The 18071-nt window shown below is 43.1% G+C and overlaps 1 protein-coding gene across 4 annotated transcripts in view; it reads left to right on the plus strand.

Annotated features, from left to right (window-relative positions):
- The window catches only part of PTPRG (protein tyrosine phosphatase receptor type G), a 712041-nt gene that overhangs the window by 647541 nt on the left and 46429 nt on the right, over positions 1-18071 (plus strand). For all 4 annotated transcript variants that reach the window (XM_019469870.2, XM_019469872.2, XM_019469869.2 and 1 more), the window contains one exon: positions 5827-5918. In XM_019469870.2, coding sequence (XP_019325415.1) covers positions 5827-5918 — 92 coding nt within the window. The remainder of the gene's footprint in view (positions 1-5826; positions 5919-18071) is intronic.

Raw genomic sequence — 18071 nt, forward strand, 5'->3', positions numbered from 1 at the left:
AGGCTTTCCTAGAAATCTTAAAATTTTAGAGCCCACGTTAGTTTTCTAAAAATGGATGAGTGAATGGAGAGTGATAAAGAAAGTGTGTTGGCATGTTGCTACTGAGAACTTTCCATGAGATGCACGTCTATCTAATAGGCTGGCCATCTTCGGTCAAGCACCAGAAGTACTGGGCTTGGATTTAGGAGAGGTGTTGTATGAAAAATGTAAACGTTTAAACAGTAGACTGTCAGGCAGTGTGGAGAAGTACTTTCTCGGTGAACGTGGCACAAAAGGAGTGCTTCCAACTCAGGGACCAGCAAACGCACATCTCCCCTTCTGTTTGCATTCTGGCCCATGGGCCCATTGAGTTGGACCTGAGGAAAAACTGCCTTCCTGCCAGCTGGGATGTCTCTTTCTTGCTCCCCTCTAGAAGCATTCAGTGAATGCTTGATGTAGTCCTATCTTGCTATTTCTTCATCGCGATGAGTTTTAGAGAGCCATCTGACTCCGTGGTTTTCAGATTTGTGCAAGCGGCAGATGCTTGGAATCAGGACGCCGGAACATCCGTGAACTTAGAAGTAAATATTGACCAATTCAGTTGCATGAGAAAAATGAAAATTTAATTTGCCGGCAGATAAGCAGAGCAGCCCGCAAAGGTGGTTTAAAGAGTAGCTTTAGGAGGAGAAACTTGAATTTGAGAAATCTGTGATCTGAGAAAACACTTCCTCAGTATGGATGGCAGAACACTCCACTCCACCTTCGAGAAATGCCAGCCTATTTCTGAGAACTGAGGTTCCAACAGAAATGGAGCAGAAGACCTTTCAGATTCTTATTTAAGTATGTGAAATATAGTTTATTTTTTCTGTATTTGAGAGGATTATGTTAACATCCTTGAATTCTTAACTACAGTTTTTTAGCCCATCTGGGACCCTATAAATTCTAGGCTTACTTTTATGGTCCCTTTTATGGTACGTGCCGTTTGAGATTATTTTATTTCTTCAGTGGCTTTCTTAGAGCACTGGAGGGTCTGGAACCATTTTTCCTGTATCACAGTGCTTCTTAACTGGGGGCACTACATACCAGCCTCCATGGGGCGGGGTGGTTCTTCTAGATGACACAGGACTTTGCCGCACCCTGGAACTGTTCAGCTGGAATCAATAGGAGTGGGGCTCATCCAGCATGGGTGCTTTAAAAGCTCCCCAAACCATGGGGCATGTGGGTGGCTCAGTTGGTTAAACACTCAACTCTTGATTTCCGCTCAGGTCGTGATCTCATAGTTCATGAGATCGAACCTCGTGTCAGGCTCCAAGCTGATGGCTCGGAGCCTGCTTGGGATTCTCTCTCTCCCTTCTCTCCGCCCCTGCCCCACTCCTGCTTGTTCTTTCTCTCCCTCTGTCTCTCTCTGTCTCTCTCTGTCTCTCCCAAAATAAATAAACTTTTTTTTTAAAAAAGCTTCCCAAACCAAAGAGATACATATGTACTGTTCATTGATAACCATCACTTGACTGAAACCTTACTGGTGTGTGTGTGTGTGCGTGTGTGCATACACACACGCACACACACACACACATGCATCTGAGAGAGAGAGAGACTGACTGATTTAAGGACCCGCCCCCCCCCCCCCCCAAAGCTGAGGTGTACCTAAACTGGGGAATCTATGTTTCAGGAGAATATATGTTGCAAAGTAGATTAGGGGAAGCAGAAGTTACCTAATTTGAATCATTATTAAGCCAGTCAGGTCAATGAAAAAAAAAATCTATCGTCACTTCCTTAAAGGGTGCATGTTATGTGGGTGGGGAGGGGGAGTGTGCAGCATGGAAGGGAAGAAAAAAGGGGGAAAGGTAAGAATATAAGGTATATGGTGAGGACCCAGCATACTATAATTGGTAATTAAACTTGTAAATATATTTTTCATTCCAAACATGGTCCACTTCATTGTTTTCCCTTTTTTAAGGTATTTGCATAAACCAGTGTTCATTGTGAAGAAATCATACTTTTAGAAAATGGCCCTTTCTAATCCACAATCTTTGATTCAGGGAGGCATTTTTAGAGTGAATTGGACCTGCCCAGAAATTGGAAATTGCATGCACAGGGACACACGTGAGCATTTTCAGAAATTGTATCTCCATTCTCCAAAACTAGAGACAGTACTGACTCTTCGAACACATCGCAGTTGAAACATTTAAGGGGCATTAAAATTTGCGTTTCTTTTCCTTCTTTTTCAAAATCCCTACCTTTACTTGTTTATCCCTGGACACTACTAAAGGCCAAAAACAGTCTCTCATGGGACTTCTCTGAAAGGAGTGAGTTAAGATACAATGTCATGTGATGTTGACCCTGAACCAACTGCTTTTCTTCATCATTAAACCCACAGTGTATAATTTGTACACAAACAGAATTTACACCAGTGTGGTCAATGGTAGTGAAAAGTTGACACTAAACTAGAACCTGAATCAGTCCCTCACTGAAAGTAGACCTCCAGTAATTAGTGATTAAGGGACTAAATCTCTAACCATGTGGTTCATCCATAAAATGGAGGATGAAGCAAGCATTAATGAGTTTATTAGTTCCTATTTGTTATAAAAGAGTCAGGTACAGTATGATTGATTTTTTGTTACGGACAAAAGAGAAAACGGCCTGTGCGTCTGTATTTGAGTGAGATGTAGCCCCTGAGGGATCTCCCCGCCCCGTTCTTGCTGCCCTATTCCCCACTCATCACATAGCAGCCCAAACGAGCACCTGGAAGGAGGCAGGTCGGACGGTGCCCCTCCACTGACTAAAGCCCTTTGTTAGCTTTCCATTTTCCAAAGATGCCAGTGAAGCTTGCGGTCTTGGATCAGGTATGATCTGCTCTTGCCCACTCGTCCCCCCCCTTTCCTCTTACCGCCCTTCCCTACTCTTACCTCTGGTTTCCATTCAGTTCCTACAACATGCAAGCTCACTCCGTTATATGGCTCCAGCTACTTGATCTGCCTAGAAAGTCTTCCCCTACGGCTTCCCAAGGCTAATCTTCTCAGGCAGGTCTCCACCCCAGTGGCACCTCATCCTGTTTTACCTTCTTCATTGCCCTGGACTGTTTGAAATCACTTGTTTACTTGTTAGTTGCAGATTTTCACCATGAGAACAAGGTACCTTGTCTGTCTTGTTGGTCAGACAGCCCTGGCCCCTCACCACCGATGATCAAGGGACAGTAATAAGAGAGGAAAAGCATGGAAGGCTGTACCCCAAAAGGTTAATAGTAATGATCCCTAGGCGGAGGATGTGGAGTCATTTTAATTGATTTCTTTCCCTTTTGTTCATGTGTATTTCCTAATTTTTCTGCTGACATCATGTATTATGTATGTACTTCGAATGCTTAGCCAGGCTTAAGGAAGTGGTTTTAAAGCTTCTAGGCAAGAGAGCTTTATTGCAGAGAAGGCATTATCTGCACGCGCCACACTGTGCAGTAGGTGCTGAATAAATGTTTGCTCAGTCTGCTGAAACCATTATTCTAAGGGAAGGCATTTCCCCGAAGGTCTGTAGGTAGTTACACGCCCCCCCCCCCAAGTTCCTGTGTGGGAAGAAAGAATGTATGACGTGCATCAAGGTACTTAGATGTGAAGACCTGTGTCTCCCAGGTTTCTGACCTTCATCCGCAGGACTGTGCTTGTGTCTGATAATCACGGGGTTATTTTGCTCCAGGGAAAATCCATTATAAACAGCACATGGGGCACTAGGGTGTGATGTGCTTCAGTACACGCTGCTTTCATTTATTTATTTATTTTTCCCAAAGAGAATGTGGAGCCACATGTAACAGTGAGTGAACAGTCTGCCTGCCTTCTTCCAGAAAAAGAATCTACAATATAGTTTTTCCTTTCTAAGTCACTTGGCTTGAACAGTCCCTTGGCCGATAACAGTTCTTTCTACTAATAGCTTTGTATGTTAGTAGTTGAATAGGTATGGTAATTATGTCTTAAAACAGGAGACTTATTTGGGGTGTGTGTGTGTCTGTGTGTGTGTGTGTGTGTGTGTGTGTGTGTGTGTGTGTGTTTCTAGTTGAAGTCTGACCTGGTAAATTGAATGTCATTTGTTTCAGTGTTAGCACTTCTTGGGGCTAGTAAATACTTGAATGGTCCAGTATCTCAACAAAAGCAGGTTTTCTTCAGCTAGGACACTGGGTCGTTAAGGTTCTATCTCATTGCTGAAGTCTGTCACCTTTGTTTAACTTTAACGCTGCCTTCTGGAAATCTGCAAATTTGGGAGAGGGAGGAATCCAAGACTAGAAAACTTGATGACTAATTTAGAAACAGAAAGAAGCTACTCCCTCAGACAAGAAAATCATGTGGGTTTTTTTTATTTTCACATGGGTTTCCATCATTTTCACCTTCAGTAGAAGATTCAGTTATTACTACAGCCCTAAAATACTTAGTTCATTTCATATCCACGTAGCTGAAATCAAACTCACTGGCATTCTTTCCAAATTTAAGTAAAGGCAGCTAACGATGCATAATGGAAACTTGTTTTATTATTTCTAGTACAAATGCAGGCAAGTCATAGAAAAAAAAAAAATCATTGTTTCAGCCTTCTGCAAGAGCAGTCCTGCAAGACATGTGCCGAGTAGGAGTGACTTATGTTCAGAACCCCCTAATGGCGTGGAACAGCCATCCAGATTGCTTCTAGAACAGTGCCCAAATGTACAATTGGTTAGAGCTTCTTTCCGTCTGGAAACAGGCACTGCTTAAAGAAAAATGCTGTGCCCAACAGAATCGTCCCAGGATACTTTGGATTAGATGAGCAGAGACGACTCTGAAGAAAAGTTGACTTAACTCTAGCGATTGGAATGCAGCCCCCAGGAAAAGCAAAGCTGTGGTGTGTATAAACAGGGCTTGGTGCGAGGCGCCAGAGGAGCGGGCTGGATCCCAGGGACACCGAGCACCAGAAGGATGCCGCCTGCTTGGCTAAAAGACCCAGCAGCAGGGCCAGCTATTGTGAAGCCCCTCCGCCAGATGAACAGGGACCCTTCTCTGGTCACAATAGCCATTCACGCTGAGCAGCCTCATTAAATATTCAGCCTGTGCTTCCGGCAGCTCATTAGGGCCGCAATGAGCGGTGACGTGGACGCTGGAAAGCCGAGGGCCAGCCAGCATCAGTAGGCAGAGGCTGAGTAAGCTGCCGATGGCTTTTCTGTTCACTGCCTGTCCTATGATGACCAGTGTTTGCTCCCTGCTTTGCCTGAAGTACAGGTAAAATAAAAGCGAAAACAGGCAGGTGGCACCTAAGAGCTGCAGGTTTTTCCCTCTGAGGTGGTCTGGCAGGGACCTCGGATAGTGAGTGCTTGCCCCCTTAAAGCCCTCTGACCCTCTTACAGCGCTCACTGCAGCTTTGGGGGGCCTTTGCTAAGCACTAACAATGTGGTGCTATTGTGTACTTGGGCTGTTTGATGACTGCATTCGGGAGGGTTTGAGGTTTGGTTTTGAACTTGGTGCTAGAGGTTTCGAATACCAAATTACTCTTCTGTAACAGGTCAAACTCAGAAGTATTTGGGGGTAATCCAAACAGTTTGTGCAGCAGGTTTACGACATTGATGCCAAGTTCTCATGTATTTGAGTGGTTCACCACTGAGACTTTGCCTTTTGACTATCAGGGTAGATCTGGTACAATAAAAAGTAAATATTCTGCAGCTATCGGGGGTTCTTCCAATAGACTGAATGTTGTCCTTAAATCTTGTTACTTTTCCATGGGTTTGCACTCAGTGCTGTGTGATATTTAAAGCTGCTGAAATCTGTGAAAGAAGAATTGAAAAATGAACTCAAAGTGTATTTTCTCTGGTCTCACTGTTTGCATGTTTTTCTCTTCCCTACACAGAAAATGTTTTCAGACAGCTCATTTCTATGTGGAAGATAGCAATTCACCTCGGGTGGTCCCCAATGAAAGTATCCCTATCATTCCTATTCCGGGTAAGTAAGACACCCTCTTATTTCCAATAGGCTAGTTGTTTTTCTCTTCTGCTTGTACTTGTGTGTGACAGCCATGACAAAATATTATTTTCATAGCCTTTTAAAGCTTGCCCTAAGAGATCCTTAACTCAGGGTGCTTTAATGAAATCTTTGCTTCTTTACATATCTGCGGCGTGAAGTCCCCTTTAAGAGGAACGAATACCTAGGAGTTAATCCACAGAATAGACTCCTGTGCAGGGAGGGGAAGTAACAGTAGACAAAAGGGAAAGCAGAGATACTGGCGAGCCACTTGGACTGAGTTTCATTTCGATAGGCAATTTGTGCTTACATGTTTTTGTTTTTTTTTTTAATCACGATTTGTTGATACATTTCTCTTGCGTTTTCTCCTAAGATTCCTTACTCTGAAAATACTTAATCTTAGCGTTGGCAGTTTGGGTTCTTAAGATTTGGGGTGGAAGTCTAGGGATACATTCTTGGTCCGGGATGTATTTCATTTGTCCTCAGGTGAAAAGGTGAAACACTCAGTCAGCGTGAGGGGTAGGGACTGGTGGAATGCACTGGAGTAAATCCTAGCAAATGACATAAACCTTGAGGAGGTCAGGAGCCGGTTCGTTGTAACAGAGGAGACGTGGGAATTGGAGATGGCTCCCACCGTGTTTATCTGGTGTCCCTTCCTTTTTGCCAGATTTGAACTCTCTTCCTCTGGGTTTCATTACGTCCTTGTAAATATCTGTCTTTAGATCTCTCAGACATCGATCCTCCTGACGTTATATCTTTGTAAACTGAGGCACTGCTTGTAGTAGTGTCCCACACGCCTGCAGCTCCCCTCTTTCTCCAGAATGGTCTTCACCGTCGAATGTCCCATGTATTGCCCTTGTTGGTGCATCGTCTCTTCCACCTACACTGAGAGCTTCGTAAAGGCAAGTGCATGTCTCCTTGGTGTGAGAATAATAGCTGGCATATAGTAAGCATTCTTTAACTCTCTGAATGAATGAATAAGTGAATTAACGTCAGCAGACCTTTCTTCAGGTTCTTGAAAGGCTCTGTCTGCGAAGCTCAGAGGTACAGTCATTCTCTCGGTACCAAGGAATGCTTCTGTTGTTTAAAAATCTTCACGAGGGGCGCCTGGATGGCTCAGTCAGTTGAGCGTCCATCTTCGGCTCAGGTCACGATCTCGCGGTCCGCGAGCTCGAGCCCCACGTCGGGCTCTGGGCTGATGGCTCGGAGCCTGGAGCCTGCTTCCGATTCTGTGTCTCCCTCTCTCTCTTCCCCTCCCCCGTTCATGCTGTGTCTCTCTCCGTCTCAAAAATAAACGTTAAAAAAAAAAGTTTAAAAAAATAAAAATCTTCACGAGGTGCAGTTATGGTTGAGGATTTAATTGGACCTTTATGTGTCCATGTATGTTAAGTCATTAGCTATTGTTGGGCTTGGCCGTGTTTTCTCCATTCTGGTCAGCTTCTGTCCCTAAAGCTTGTCACACAGAAACAAGGGGTAGCGGAAGAGTCTCTGGTTAAGCTCTGACTGGGTTATTTCATGGCTGCTAAACAATTCCTAGACAAACAGGACAGGTGTTGTGTCACCCTCCTTTCTTGACTGACCGTCACCCTTGGGTCTCGATGGAGGAAATTGCACTCTTGCCTTTGAGAGGAGAAGCAGCAGACAGCAAGCCTTAGTCTTCCACTTGCATGGAGTAAGTAGTTTTGATGACACCACGGGATTTGTGCACTGGCATGTATATAATCATTTTCCTCTTGCATCACCTAGAGTACGTGTTGAACTCTGGAAAATTCCTAGGAGCCTCTCTCCCTGTGAACTGATTTTCATCTGACAAACACAGCTGTTGGGTAGCTGTGTAGTTGAAATCTGTTTTAAAATTTTTTTTAATGTTTGTTGTTCATTTTTGAGAGAGAGAGACAGAGCATGAGTGGGGGAGGGGCAGACAGAGGGGGAGACACAGAATCCGAAGCAGGTTCCAGGCTCTGAGCTGTCAGCACAGAGCCTGATGTGGGGCTTGAACTCACGAACCATGAGATCATGACCTGAGCCGAAGTCGAACGTTCAGCCCACTGAGCCACCCAGGCGCCCCCAAATTCTGTTTTAAAAGGCTAAATCGTGAGATACTTCTTGGGGCTGTTCTTCAGTTTTTATTTTCTTTTCTCACTGGATAGGGAATCAGAAAATCTACAGTCCTCCCCCGCTGCCTCTACCATGAAACCTTTGGTCAGTGCATTGACCTCTGTGAGCCTTAGTTCCCAGAAATCTGTAAAGTGAACAGGATACTTGATCTCCTTGCACTTGAGGCAGTGGTAAAAATCACAGGAGATACTATGTTGTAAAAGCATTTTGGACACTATAAGCCAGAAACATCCGTTGTTGAAGCTTTCCTTCCCAAATTATGGTATTATTCATCCCAGGAGCCTTGGAGAGTGAGCATTTGCATGGTACTCAGGTTAAGATGGTCCCAAACACTGAACCACGCCCACTGGGTGTGGTCTGCCACGCTTTGCCTTGGACTTGAGGATGTTCCGTTCACTGGAAGCCTCACAAAATGCCATCAGTCGTGCCTGCCTTGCCACACCTCTGGGTAAGGTGTTTCACACCGGAAAGGCTTTGGAGAGTTTTCTGCCTCGTTTCCCAGCTACCTGTTGAGTCACCAAGGTAAATAGAGTAGTCCCCCCTACCCCCCTTCACCGTGGGGTATACGCCCTGCAACTCCCAGTGGATGCCCGGAACTGCAGATCTCCTCAAACCCTATATATACTGTTTTTTCCTACACATACATAGCTGTGATAAAGTTTAATTTATAAATCAGGCATAGGAAGAGATGAACAATAGTAACTGATGATAAAATAGGACAGCTATCACAATACACTGTAATAAGGGTTAGGCGGTCTCTCTCAAAATATTCTGCGCTACTCACCGTCCTTGTGATGGTGTGAGCTGATAACATACCTGTGTGACGAGACGAAGCGAGGTGAATGACCTCGCATTCCGCTACTACTGTCCTTCTAACCAGACCTCAGGAGAAAGGATCACCTGCTTCTGGACCACGGCCGACGGCAGGTAACAAACCTCGGATGAGGGGGTACTTCTGTACTCAGAACCCCAGGGCGTTTTTTAACTGGGAGTTTTTCCTGATTCATACTGGTAGTGTAAGTACATGGGATGAAAATTGCTTCAGATTCTCCACTGGTTGAGAAATCCATGGTGTTCAGTGGTACCTCACTTGACATAGGAAATGCATCCTTGAGGAGCTGGAACACCTCTGTACAAATGAATTAGTTTAAATCTTCAGGGCGGTGTGATGGTCAAGGACCTGGAGAACCCGAGAGTGAGACCAGTCTTTCTGTTTTCACAGACCACACAGCCTTCCCTGGGCACATGGCGATACAGATCAACGCGTGTCTGTCTCCCTTAACTGGGAAAGAGTTCTTTTACATAACCTTTCTTGAAAGAGTTTTTAAGTTAATCACATTCTCTAATTTTCCTTAAACAAAACCCCCACTGTTCCGTTGAGTAGTTATATTTGTAAAATATTTTGTAATTTATGATGCACGTTAACAATCCATTATTCTGTTTATTCTTATGGTTTCTTCTGGTTATTAGCATACAACTGTGTCCTGCATAAGAAATTCAGTGTAAGAAAAACGCAGTTTTTAACAAATTCATGAGTTATTTTCACTCTGATGAAACTTTCAACCCAACTTTTCCCTAGTGGAGACCCCCATGGGGTCATTCCGAATGATTTACCCTAGGAATTATCTCATCGTTCATATTTCCAAAAATAGTAGGGTATTTATAGAACTCATATGGAATGTTTGTTCTCCCCCAGTAGACCTGTTAGATTTTCTTCTTGTTCAAAACCTAATAACAGGACTACTGGCCCTCTGATTTATGAACTTGATCACCTGAACTCCTTATGTCCTATAACTGATTATTTAAAAAATGAGTTTTTCAGATATTTTCCAGGTACTGGTTTTTCCAGTATTTCCAGGGGCACCTGGGTAGCTCAGTAGGTTCAGCGATCAACTCTTCATTTCAGCTCAGGTCATCATCTCATGGTTCATAAGATCGAGCCCTTGTTGGCCTGAGGGCTGACAGCATGGAGTCTGCTTGGGATTCTCTCTCTCTCTCTCTGTCTCTCTGTCTCTCTCTCTGTCTCTCTCTCTCTCTCTCTCTGTCTCTCTCTCTCTCTCTCTCTCTGTTGCTCCCTCCCCTTTCTCTCTCTGCCCCCTCTCCCACTCACATTCTCTCTCAAAATAAATAAATTTATTTATTTGTTTACTTATTTATTTATTTCCAGGCAAATGCTATAGTAAACTGAGCCATTATACTGGTTAAAAACGTATGCCACAGGGTACGATTGAAAAGTCGTCAGGCACCAAAACTGTTACAAAATAAAACTTGTGGGTCAGCACTGTAGACTATGGAATGAGGTCTGCTCCTAGAACTTCCTTTACATTGAACCTCTTTAAGAAACCACCATCACATGGGGCGCCTGGGTGGCTCAGTCAGTTAAGCATCCTGACTTCAGCTCAGGTCATGATCTCATGGTCAGTGAGTTCAAGCCCCACATCCGGCACTGTGCTGACAGCTCAGAGCCTGGAGCCTGCTTCGAATTCTGTGTCTCCCTCTCTCTCTGCCCCTCCCCCGCTCATGTTCTGTCTCTCTGTTTCTCAAAAAAATGAATAAACTTTTTAAAAAAAATTTTTTAAATCATCATCATGTAACATGTATTGAGCATTTACTGACGACATGGTTTATTTTCACTGCAATCCTAGAGAGACCAGTGCCATTGATATCCTTCCCTTAGAGATGAGGAAACTGAGGCTCAGAGACACTGTTAATTCGCTCAAGGTTACACAGAGTTAGCATTGGAATGCATTGGAATTAGCATTGGAGTCTGCTGTGTGGCTTCAAAGGACAGATGCCTAGAAAAGGCTCCGCCCCCGTTGGCCTGTTGGCATGTTCTTCTGACAGTTCTGATCTCTCAAGACTTCAGGCTCCTCATTTGGTTGTTGCTTCATGAAATCAAGGCCTTTTCAAATATTCACGTGTAGTTTTTCTGAGCTCTTGATCCTTATCTTCTTTCACCAGCACTCACCATTTGCTTCTCCATTAAGTTCTCCTTCATCTCCCTGAACAGTTTCATTATTTTGCTGAAGTTTCTTCCATATCAAAAACTCATCTGCACTTTTGTCCTGTAGTCATTTCTATTTTCTTCCTACGAAAAAGACGCTCCATCCACCGATACCTCCACTCCCTGTGCAAAAAGAGGCCTGTGTGTTTTAATGACTTGGGTAGAAATTCACAAATAGATTCAAACTTTTGGATGAATCTGCTGTGGTTAAAATTCATAAACAAAGAGTCCTGGCCTTTAAATCCCAAAACATAAGTGGGATCACTAAGTTACACTAACTTTGTGAGAAGTATTACAAAATAGGCAAATGGTTAAGGAAAGCTTTGCTAATTGATAATCATCCCTGGGAGACTGCCATTTATAGGCCTTTTTGAAGAATTAAAGTTATTGTACTCATCTCATTGAAATTTTAGGAGTTCAAAATCTTCAGTGTGTTCTTCTGATTTAACATAGCAAAGATAGTCTCGTAAGGATGAAGGCATTTTTTCCTGATCTCCCCTGGACTTCTGTACAACGTGGAAATGCTACAGAATGTGAATATGGCGGCTAAGGTGGGTTAGCATTAGAAAGCACTCCTCTAGGGGTGCCTGGGTGGCCTAATCGGTTAAGTGTGTGACTCTTAATTTCAGCTCAGGTCATGATCTCACGGTTTGTGAGATTGAGCCGCATGTCAGGCTCTGTACTGAGCACAGACCCTGCTTGGCAATCTCTCCCTCTCTCTGTCCTTCTCCCACATGCACAAGCGCGCACTTGCTCTCTCTCTCAAACATTAATAAAAAACGGGCGCCTGGGTGGCTCAGTCGGTTGAGCGTCTGACTTCAGCTCAGGTCATGATCTCATGGTCTGTGAGTTCGAGTCCCGCATCAGGCTCTGTGCTGACAGCTCGGAGCCTGGAGCCTGCTAACGATTCTGTGTCTCCCTCTCTCTCTGCCTCTCCCCTGCTCATGCTCTGTCTCTCTCTCTGTCTCAAAAATAAATAAAAACATTAAAAAAAATTTTTTTTAAACATTAATAAAAAACAACAAAAACTCCTCTAATTCAAGAGTATTTATCCAACATGAAAGAAATTAAGGAAGTGTGTGTTTTTTTTTTAAGTGTATTTATTTTAGGAGAAAGAGAGCAGGGGAGAGGCAGAGAGAGAGGGAAAGAGAGAATCCTAAGCAGGCTCCATGCTAACAGCACAGAGCCCAACTCAGGGCTCGACCCCATGAACCACAATCATGACCTGAGCCAAGATCAAGAGTCGGTCACTTAACCAACTGAACCACCCATGCGCCCCAGAAGTGTTTTTGAAGTTATGTTCATCACTACAGAAGTGTCATCAATTCTTTCATCAGGAAAATTTGGAATTATAGCGCCTATTCCATATATGATATTTGGGAAAAGTGTTTGGTTTGTTGGCCAGTTGGTTGGTTTTCCAGGTAGGCTGAACTCTTAACTTGTGCAGAATGAAAGGGGCGTTGACTCTTGGGGCGCCTGGGTGGCTCAGTCAGTTGAGTGTCCGTCCAACTCTTGATTTTGGCTCAGGTCATGATCTCACTGTTCATGAGTTCAAACCCCACATTGGGCTCTGCACTGGTAGCTCAGAGACTGCTTGGGATTCTCTGTCTCCTGTCTCTCTCTGCCCCTCCCCCACTCATGCTCGCTCTGGCATGCACTCGTTCTCTCTCTCTCTCTCTCTCTCTCTCTCTCAAAAATAAACTTTAAAAAAAGGGGGAAGCTTTGACTCAATTTTTTTTTCACTAATTGTTTTTCAAAATCGAATGGTTCTCCATTGTCACCCTGGGAGAGTTAAGCATAATAGAATGCAGTAACTTAGCCGTCCGTCCTCTCAAAATGCTTTCTCAGGTAGTTACTTCTAAGACATTTTTAAGATACTAAAGTGGTCACACATTTCCATTAAGATCCATATTATCCATAACCTCTGCAACTACTTTTAAAAATCTAGAGTTTCCAATCTTGAGATACTCCTTTTAAATGACAAACTTCAATAATATTTTCATTGCAGCTATTGAAGTGTTACGTACATACGTCATCTGTAAACTATTTCCACTGTATTGCATTATTCTTTTAGACTTTCTTTACATTATAGCTTTTTAAAATCAAAACTTAGTTCATTAAGTTAACCTGATTAGAGAGAATGTTGTAAGGGCTTTTCCAAACCTGCATATTGTCAAGCACAAATGTCCTTAGAAATGCTTTTTTTCTGGAAATTAGAACATCCAACTTGCTAATAAGAGCATTAGAAAACAAAATGTTGCTGCTAACCAGTAGCTTGGAAATCCAGAAATGATTCATGCCTTTCCAGCAGTTAAAATACATCTTAATAATTTGAAGGTCACTTGCTACAGCAGGGTGCCAGCATATAAAGGGATTTTAAACATGCAGTTTAAAACCCTTGGGATTAAACCAACCTTGTTGGCATATTTTATTTATACAGAGATTATCTCCAAAGGAGATTCATTGGTCTTTTGACTATAATGAAGCCTTTTCTTTATTGACTTCATTGTGTCATAAATGAAAAGAGATTTCTTTTTATGGCAGGAAATAAAATGTTCCAATCTCTGCAACACTCCTTGCATCCAAAGAGTCTGATTTAGACAATCTATTTGTTGTGCCCTAACTCGGAAACTAAAATCGCGGTAATGTTCTTTTATTTCATGTTTGCTTTATCTTCCTAAGTGGACACAGAGGTATTACCAAGTGCAGACAGAGACCTGAACTTGGCTTCTGGGAACTGAGAGCACAGACACAAGAAGGGACTGAGTTGTTCCTGAAATCCGGGACTGTCCACTAGAGAGGTGGTTGACAATCCTGTTGTGGGACTTGGGGGACCAGGGGTAAGGTCTAAGCAGGAGTGACTTGATCCAGTGACTCTGCTGGGGCTTTATAGGTTCTTCTTATAAATTTGCCAGAGGACAGATTGGGTTGGGATTTGTCATAGGGTTGCAGGAACTTGAATGGATTAAACAAACTTCACAGAGATTGGTGGCAGAGTAGGTTAAGGCCCTCTGGAATGTTCATTGTAATTCTGTATGTACCCACACCCTGCCAGTACGGTATTTTCTAAAGTAGACGTTAAGCCAGTTGACCCCAGCACTAAGCATCTTGGCAGGAAGGTAAACACTACAACACTTTTTTTTTTTTTTTTTTTTTTACCTGACATCATCACGGTGACCAGAATATTAGTATGAATTCTCCAGGTTTACGGAAGCTTACTCTTCAAGCCAAAGTGTATCATTTCATTCGTTATAAGTCAAAGTTTCTTTAAAATGCATTATTGTGGTTTTCTGCCCTCTAACCGTGTACGTTCAATTGAAGGTCGAGAGACGTGAAATAAGGTAGAAGAGATGAGACTTTGGAGTTGGCCTGGGCCCCACCAGTTGATGATGAACAGTGGCCATTGGCCAAGCTCTTTGGTCTCTTGTGGTCAGTTTGCCTGTCTATAAAATGGGTAATCACCCCCCGAAATCATAGGGCTGTGCATATAAAGCAATTAGAACCCGACAATAAATGAGTTACGAAGCATTTAGAAAATGCCAAGCACTCATCTGCTTTTTGTAACACTATGAATTAGGTAGTTATTCGCATTTCACAGACGAGGAAAAAGAACCGCAGAGAGTTGGAAGTCCCACCACCAGGCCATCTTGCTCTGGCCACCATTTCCCCGAGGTGCCTGATACACGCAGAAGGCTTTCCGTCATCAGTAACCGAGAAGAAGGACGCTACACAATCTTACTGAGTTACAGGCTAAATACCCTGCCACAGAGCTGCCTGAGCCCTGTCTGCAGCACCTCCCTGTGGCTGATGTTCAGTTCAAGAACAGCCTTGGCTACCGACTTTCTTTCTTTTTTCAAAATGTTTATTTATTTCCTTGTGCGAAGACAGACAAGAAAGTGAAGTTTTTCCCTTTTTGTTTATCTGTTACTCCTGAAGAATAAGAGAAGGCAAACTAAGATGATGAAAGTAGCTTAGAACCATACACCAATGTATGGGTGATTTCCCACTAATGGCTCCAAATATGCAAGTACAACAGAGACATTAACTAGATTTGGAAATAGCCTCGCTCTGTGTTCCGTGTGTTCTTTGTTCCTTACAGTGTTGTATTCAAGGTCAACAATCTTGAGTCTTCCGACGCTCTGCTTTGGGTACCTACAAACCGGAGACTAATTCCAGGCTTCCTCAGAAGTGGTACATGAGGATGTTTTGTTGTGGACTGCCCAAAATAAAAGGTCTCTTGTACATGAAGTTTAATTCCAGCCACCAAAGGCCAAAATCTTGGAACAAAGTATAAACAGTAATATCGAATAACAATCTCACCCTTCAGGTGCTGATTCTCAGCTGACTATACCAAGCACTTTATAACAAGATGATTTAATGATAAAAGCAGTACTCTCATTTTTGCTGAATTTAAATCTTCGCTATATGAAAATTCTGTAAGTAAATAGGAGAAGGGGAAAAAAGGGAAGCAAACCACAAGAGACTTTTTTTTTAAGTTTATTTCTTTGGAGAGAGGGAGAGAGAGGGAGAATCCCAAGCAGGCTCTTTGCCGTCAGGGCAAAGTCCACACGGGGCTTGATCTCACGAACCATGAGAACCTGAGCCAAAATCAAGAGTCAGATGCTTAACCAACTAATCCACCCAGGTGCCCCAACAGACTTTTAACTATAGAGAACAAACCGAAGGTTGATGGAGGGAGGTGGGCAAGGCCCGAGCTAGGTGTATGATGGATATTAAGGAGGGCACTTGCGTGTTACAGGTGAGTGATGAAAATCACTAAACTCTCCTCCTGAGACCAATATTACCCTATATGTTAACTAACTGGAACTTAAAAACTTGAAACAAAAAACGCTGGCACAAAATTTAAACATAACATTTTATCCAAGGGACTCTAATTAAACCAAGATACTCGGTTTAACTCCTTGTTCTTCCTTGAAATTGGAGAATGTAGACAAGTTATGTATCACAGCACATAGGAGAAAGAGCTTTGCATTCAGTACACCAGGGTTCAGATCTCAGCTCTGCCTACTGAGTTATTGGTCGCTTTGGACATGTTGCTCCATGTTACCTCCTGTGTAACGCGAGGATAACAATGCTCCCTTCACGTAGTTCTGGTAAAGGTAAATGTACCAAAAGCATTTAGCACAGTCCCTGGTAACCAGTCTAGGGCTTAATAAACGGTGATTCTGTTCTCATTATACCCACTCTATCTTGAGACCGTTTCATTATATATCCTAACAATCTCCCATCTAACCTGGAGGTCAAACCTCTTCCCTTTAATGCCAGCTCATAGTTTTATTTTCTTTATCAGCACTACATCGGTAACATTTATTTTTGCCTGAGTCATCAAACCCCTCCCTTTTATGGCACTTGGAGTCTTCACCATGTAATTACATGCTGTTCTTCCCCTCACCTGCCTACGTTCATTGCTTCTCCAACACAAATGTGCCCTTGGGCAGAGACCATCTCCCTAATGTCCGGCTGAGTCCTGGGTGCTCAGGAAATGCCTCCTCCAGTGGTTTCCCATTCACTCGGACCATATACACAGACAGCAGCCATTCTCTCTTGACCTTGGATCCGCGACCCGCTTCCCCTGCCATGGTCCAGCTTTTAGTTAATCTTTCTGAGCTTATTTTCCCAACTGTGAGATGGGTAGGAAAATAGCCTCTATCTCCCAGGGTTGTTGAGAGGACTTGAGTACATGTTAATGCACCTAAAGGGCATAGAAAAGTGCCTCGTCCATAGTTAGTGCTGCTAATGTCCTCTGCGTTCAGCAACGGAACATACTTAGGTGAAAAAGCATCTTTCATATGGATGACCTCTAACAACACAGGGTTTTTCCAGATAAAAGCTGAGATCAGGTCTATGCTGCTGTCCTAATTGCTTGGCCTTCTGCTAGTTACGGTAATTTTCTAATTACCTGGTTCTTGCTGAGAGAAATTTAAGAGGAAAACTATTAGGACTTTGAATTAGTCATAGCCTTGTATTCACCGTAATATTGACAAAAAAAGATTTATGACCCTTCAGCTTCATTTATCTTGATTGAAAGACAAATACCATGTTACCTGGGTAGCTGGTGGTGGTCAGTGCTGAGTGTGTGTGTGTGTGGGTGTGTGTGTGCACGCGCGTGCCTGTTGGTGGTTTCATGACGTTACTGGTGGTGCCTGGAAATGCAGAGGGGTGTGGTTACACTTCCTTGGATGAAGAAGCTAATTGGAGACACTAGTGAGTCATATATTTCCATGATTATCATACTGAGCTCTGCTGGATTTCTCCTGCATCTAGCCACGGGGGATAGCAGGCAGACTGATTTCTGAGCACGTATGGCATTAGCTTGAATACTATACCTGAGCAATTGGCAGAAAAGAAAAAAAAATGATAGTTACCCTAAAAGCATTTTTTTTTTTAATGACTTGAGGTGGGCTTTGGCCTTTGAAATGCCGTGGGTTTTGCCCTTTTTTGTTTTTTGACTCTGCAGAGTAAAATAGCTCTAAAGCTGGCCTGTTGTTTTTTCTTTCTTTAAACTACAGTCCCTGTGCCCCGTAAATTTATTGGAATTCTAAAATTCTAAGCTATCATGGGATAAATGTTGCCCTCAGCCTATTGTGCTGTTAATGATGTCCCCCTCGGAAAGGGGTGTCTTTGGGTTTCTAAATAAACTGGAAGGCTGCATTCTATAGTGTTTGCAGGGTTACGTTGTATCTCATGTCGCTCATTTTGCCCCTTTTCCAAAGGTGAGTGTCTTTGGATTAATCTTCTTGAGACTCCAGTTTTGTACATATTAACCCTTCAGCCTCAGCTTAATTTCTCTGCCACTTGATCTTAATTGTAGAATTTGCTTACTCCTAAACATTTGAAGGGAAGTCAGTCAGATAATTTTGGAAATTTTTCTTGAACTGTGCATTCTGCTCGATATTCTGGAGAAACGTTTTGGCTCTGCTTACTTTGTTAATGCTGGTTACATCATTATGGGAGCTATAGATTTCTTGGGCGTGCAAAATGATTGCATATTC

Source organism: Panthera pardus, unplaced genomic scaffold (assembly GCF_024362965.1).
Source record: "Panthera pardus isolate Hobbes unplaced genomic scaffold, ASM2436296v1 HiC_scaffold_8, whole genome shotgun sequence".
Taxonomy (NCBI): Eukaryota; Metazoa; Chordata; class Mammalia; order Carnivora; family Felidae; genus Panthera; species Panthera pardus.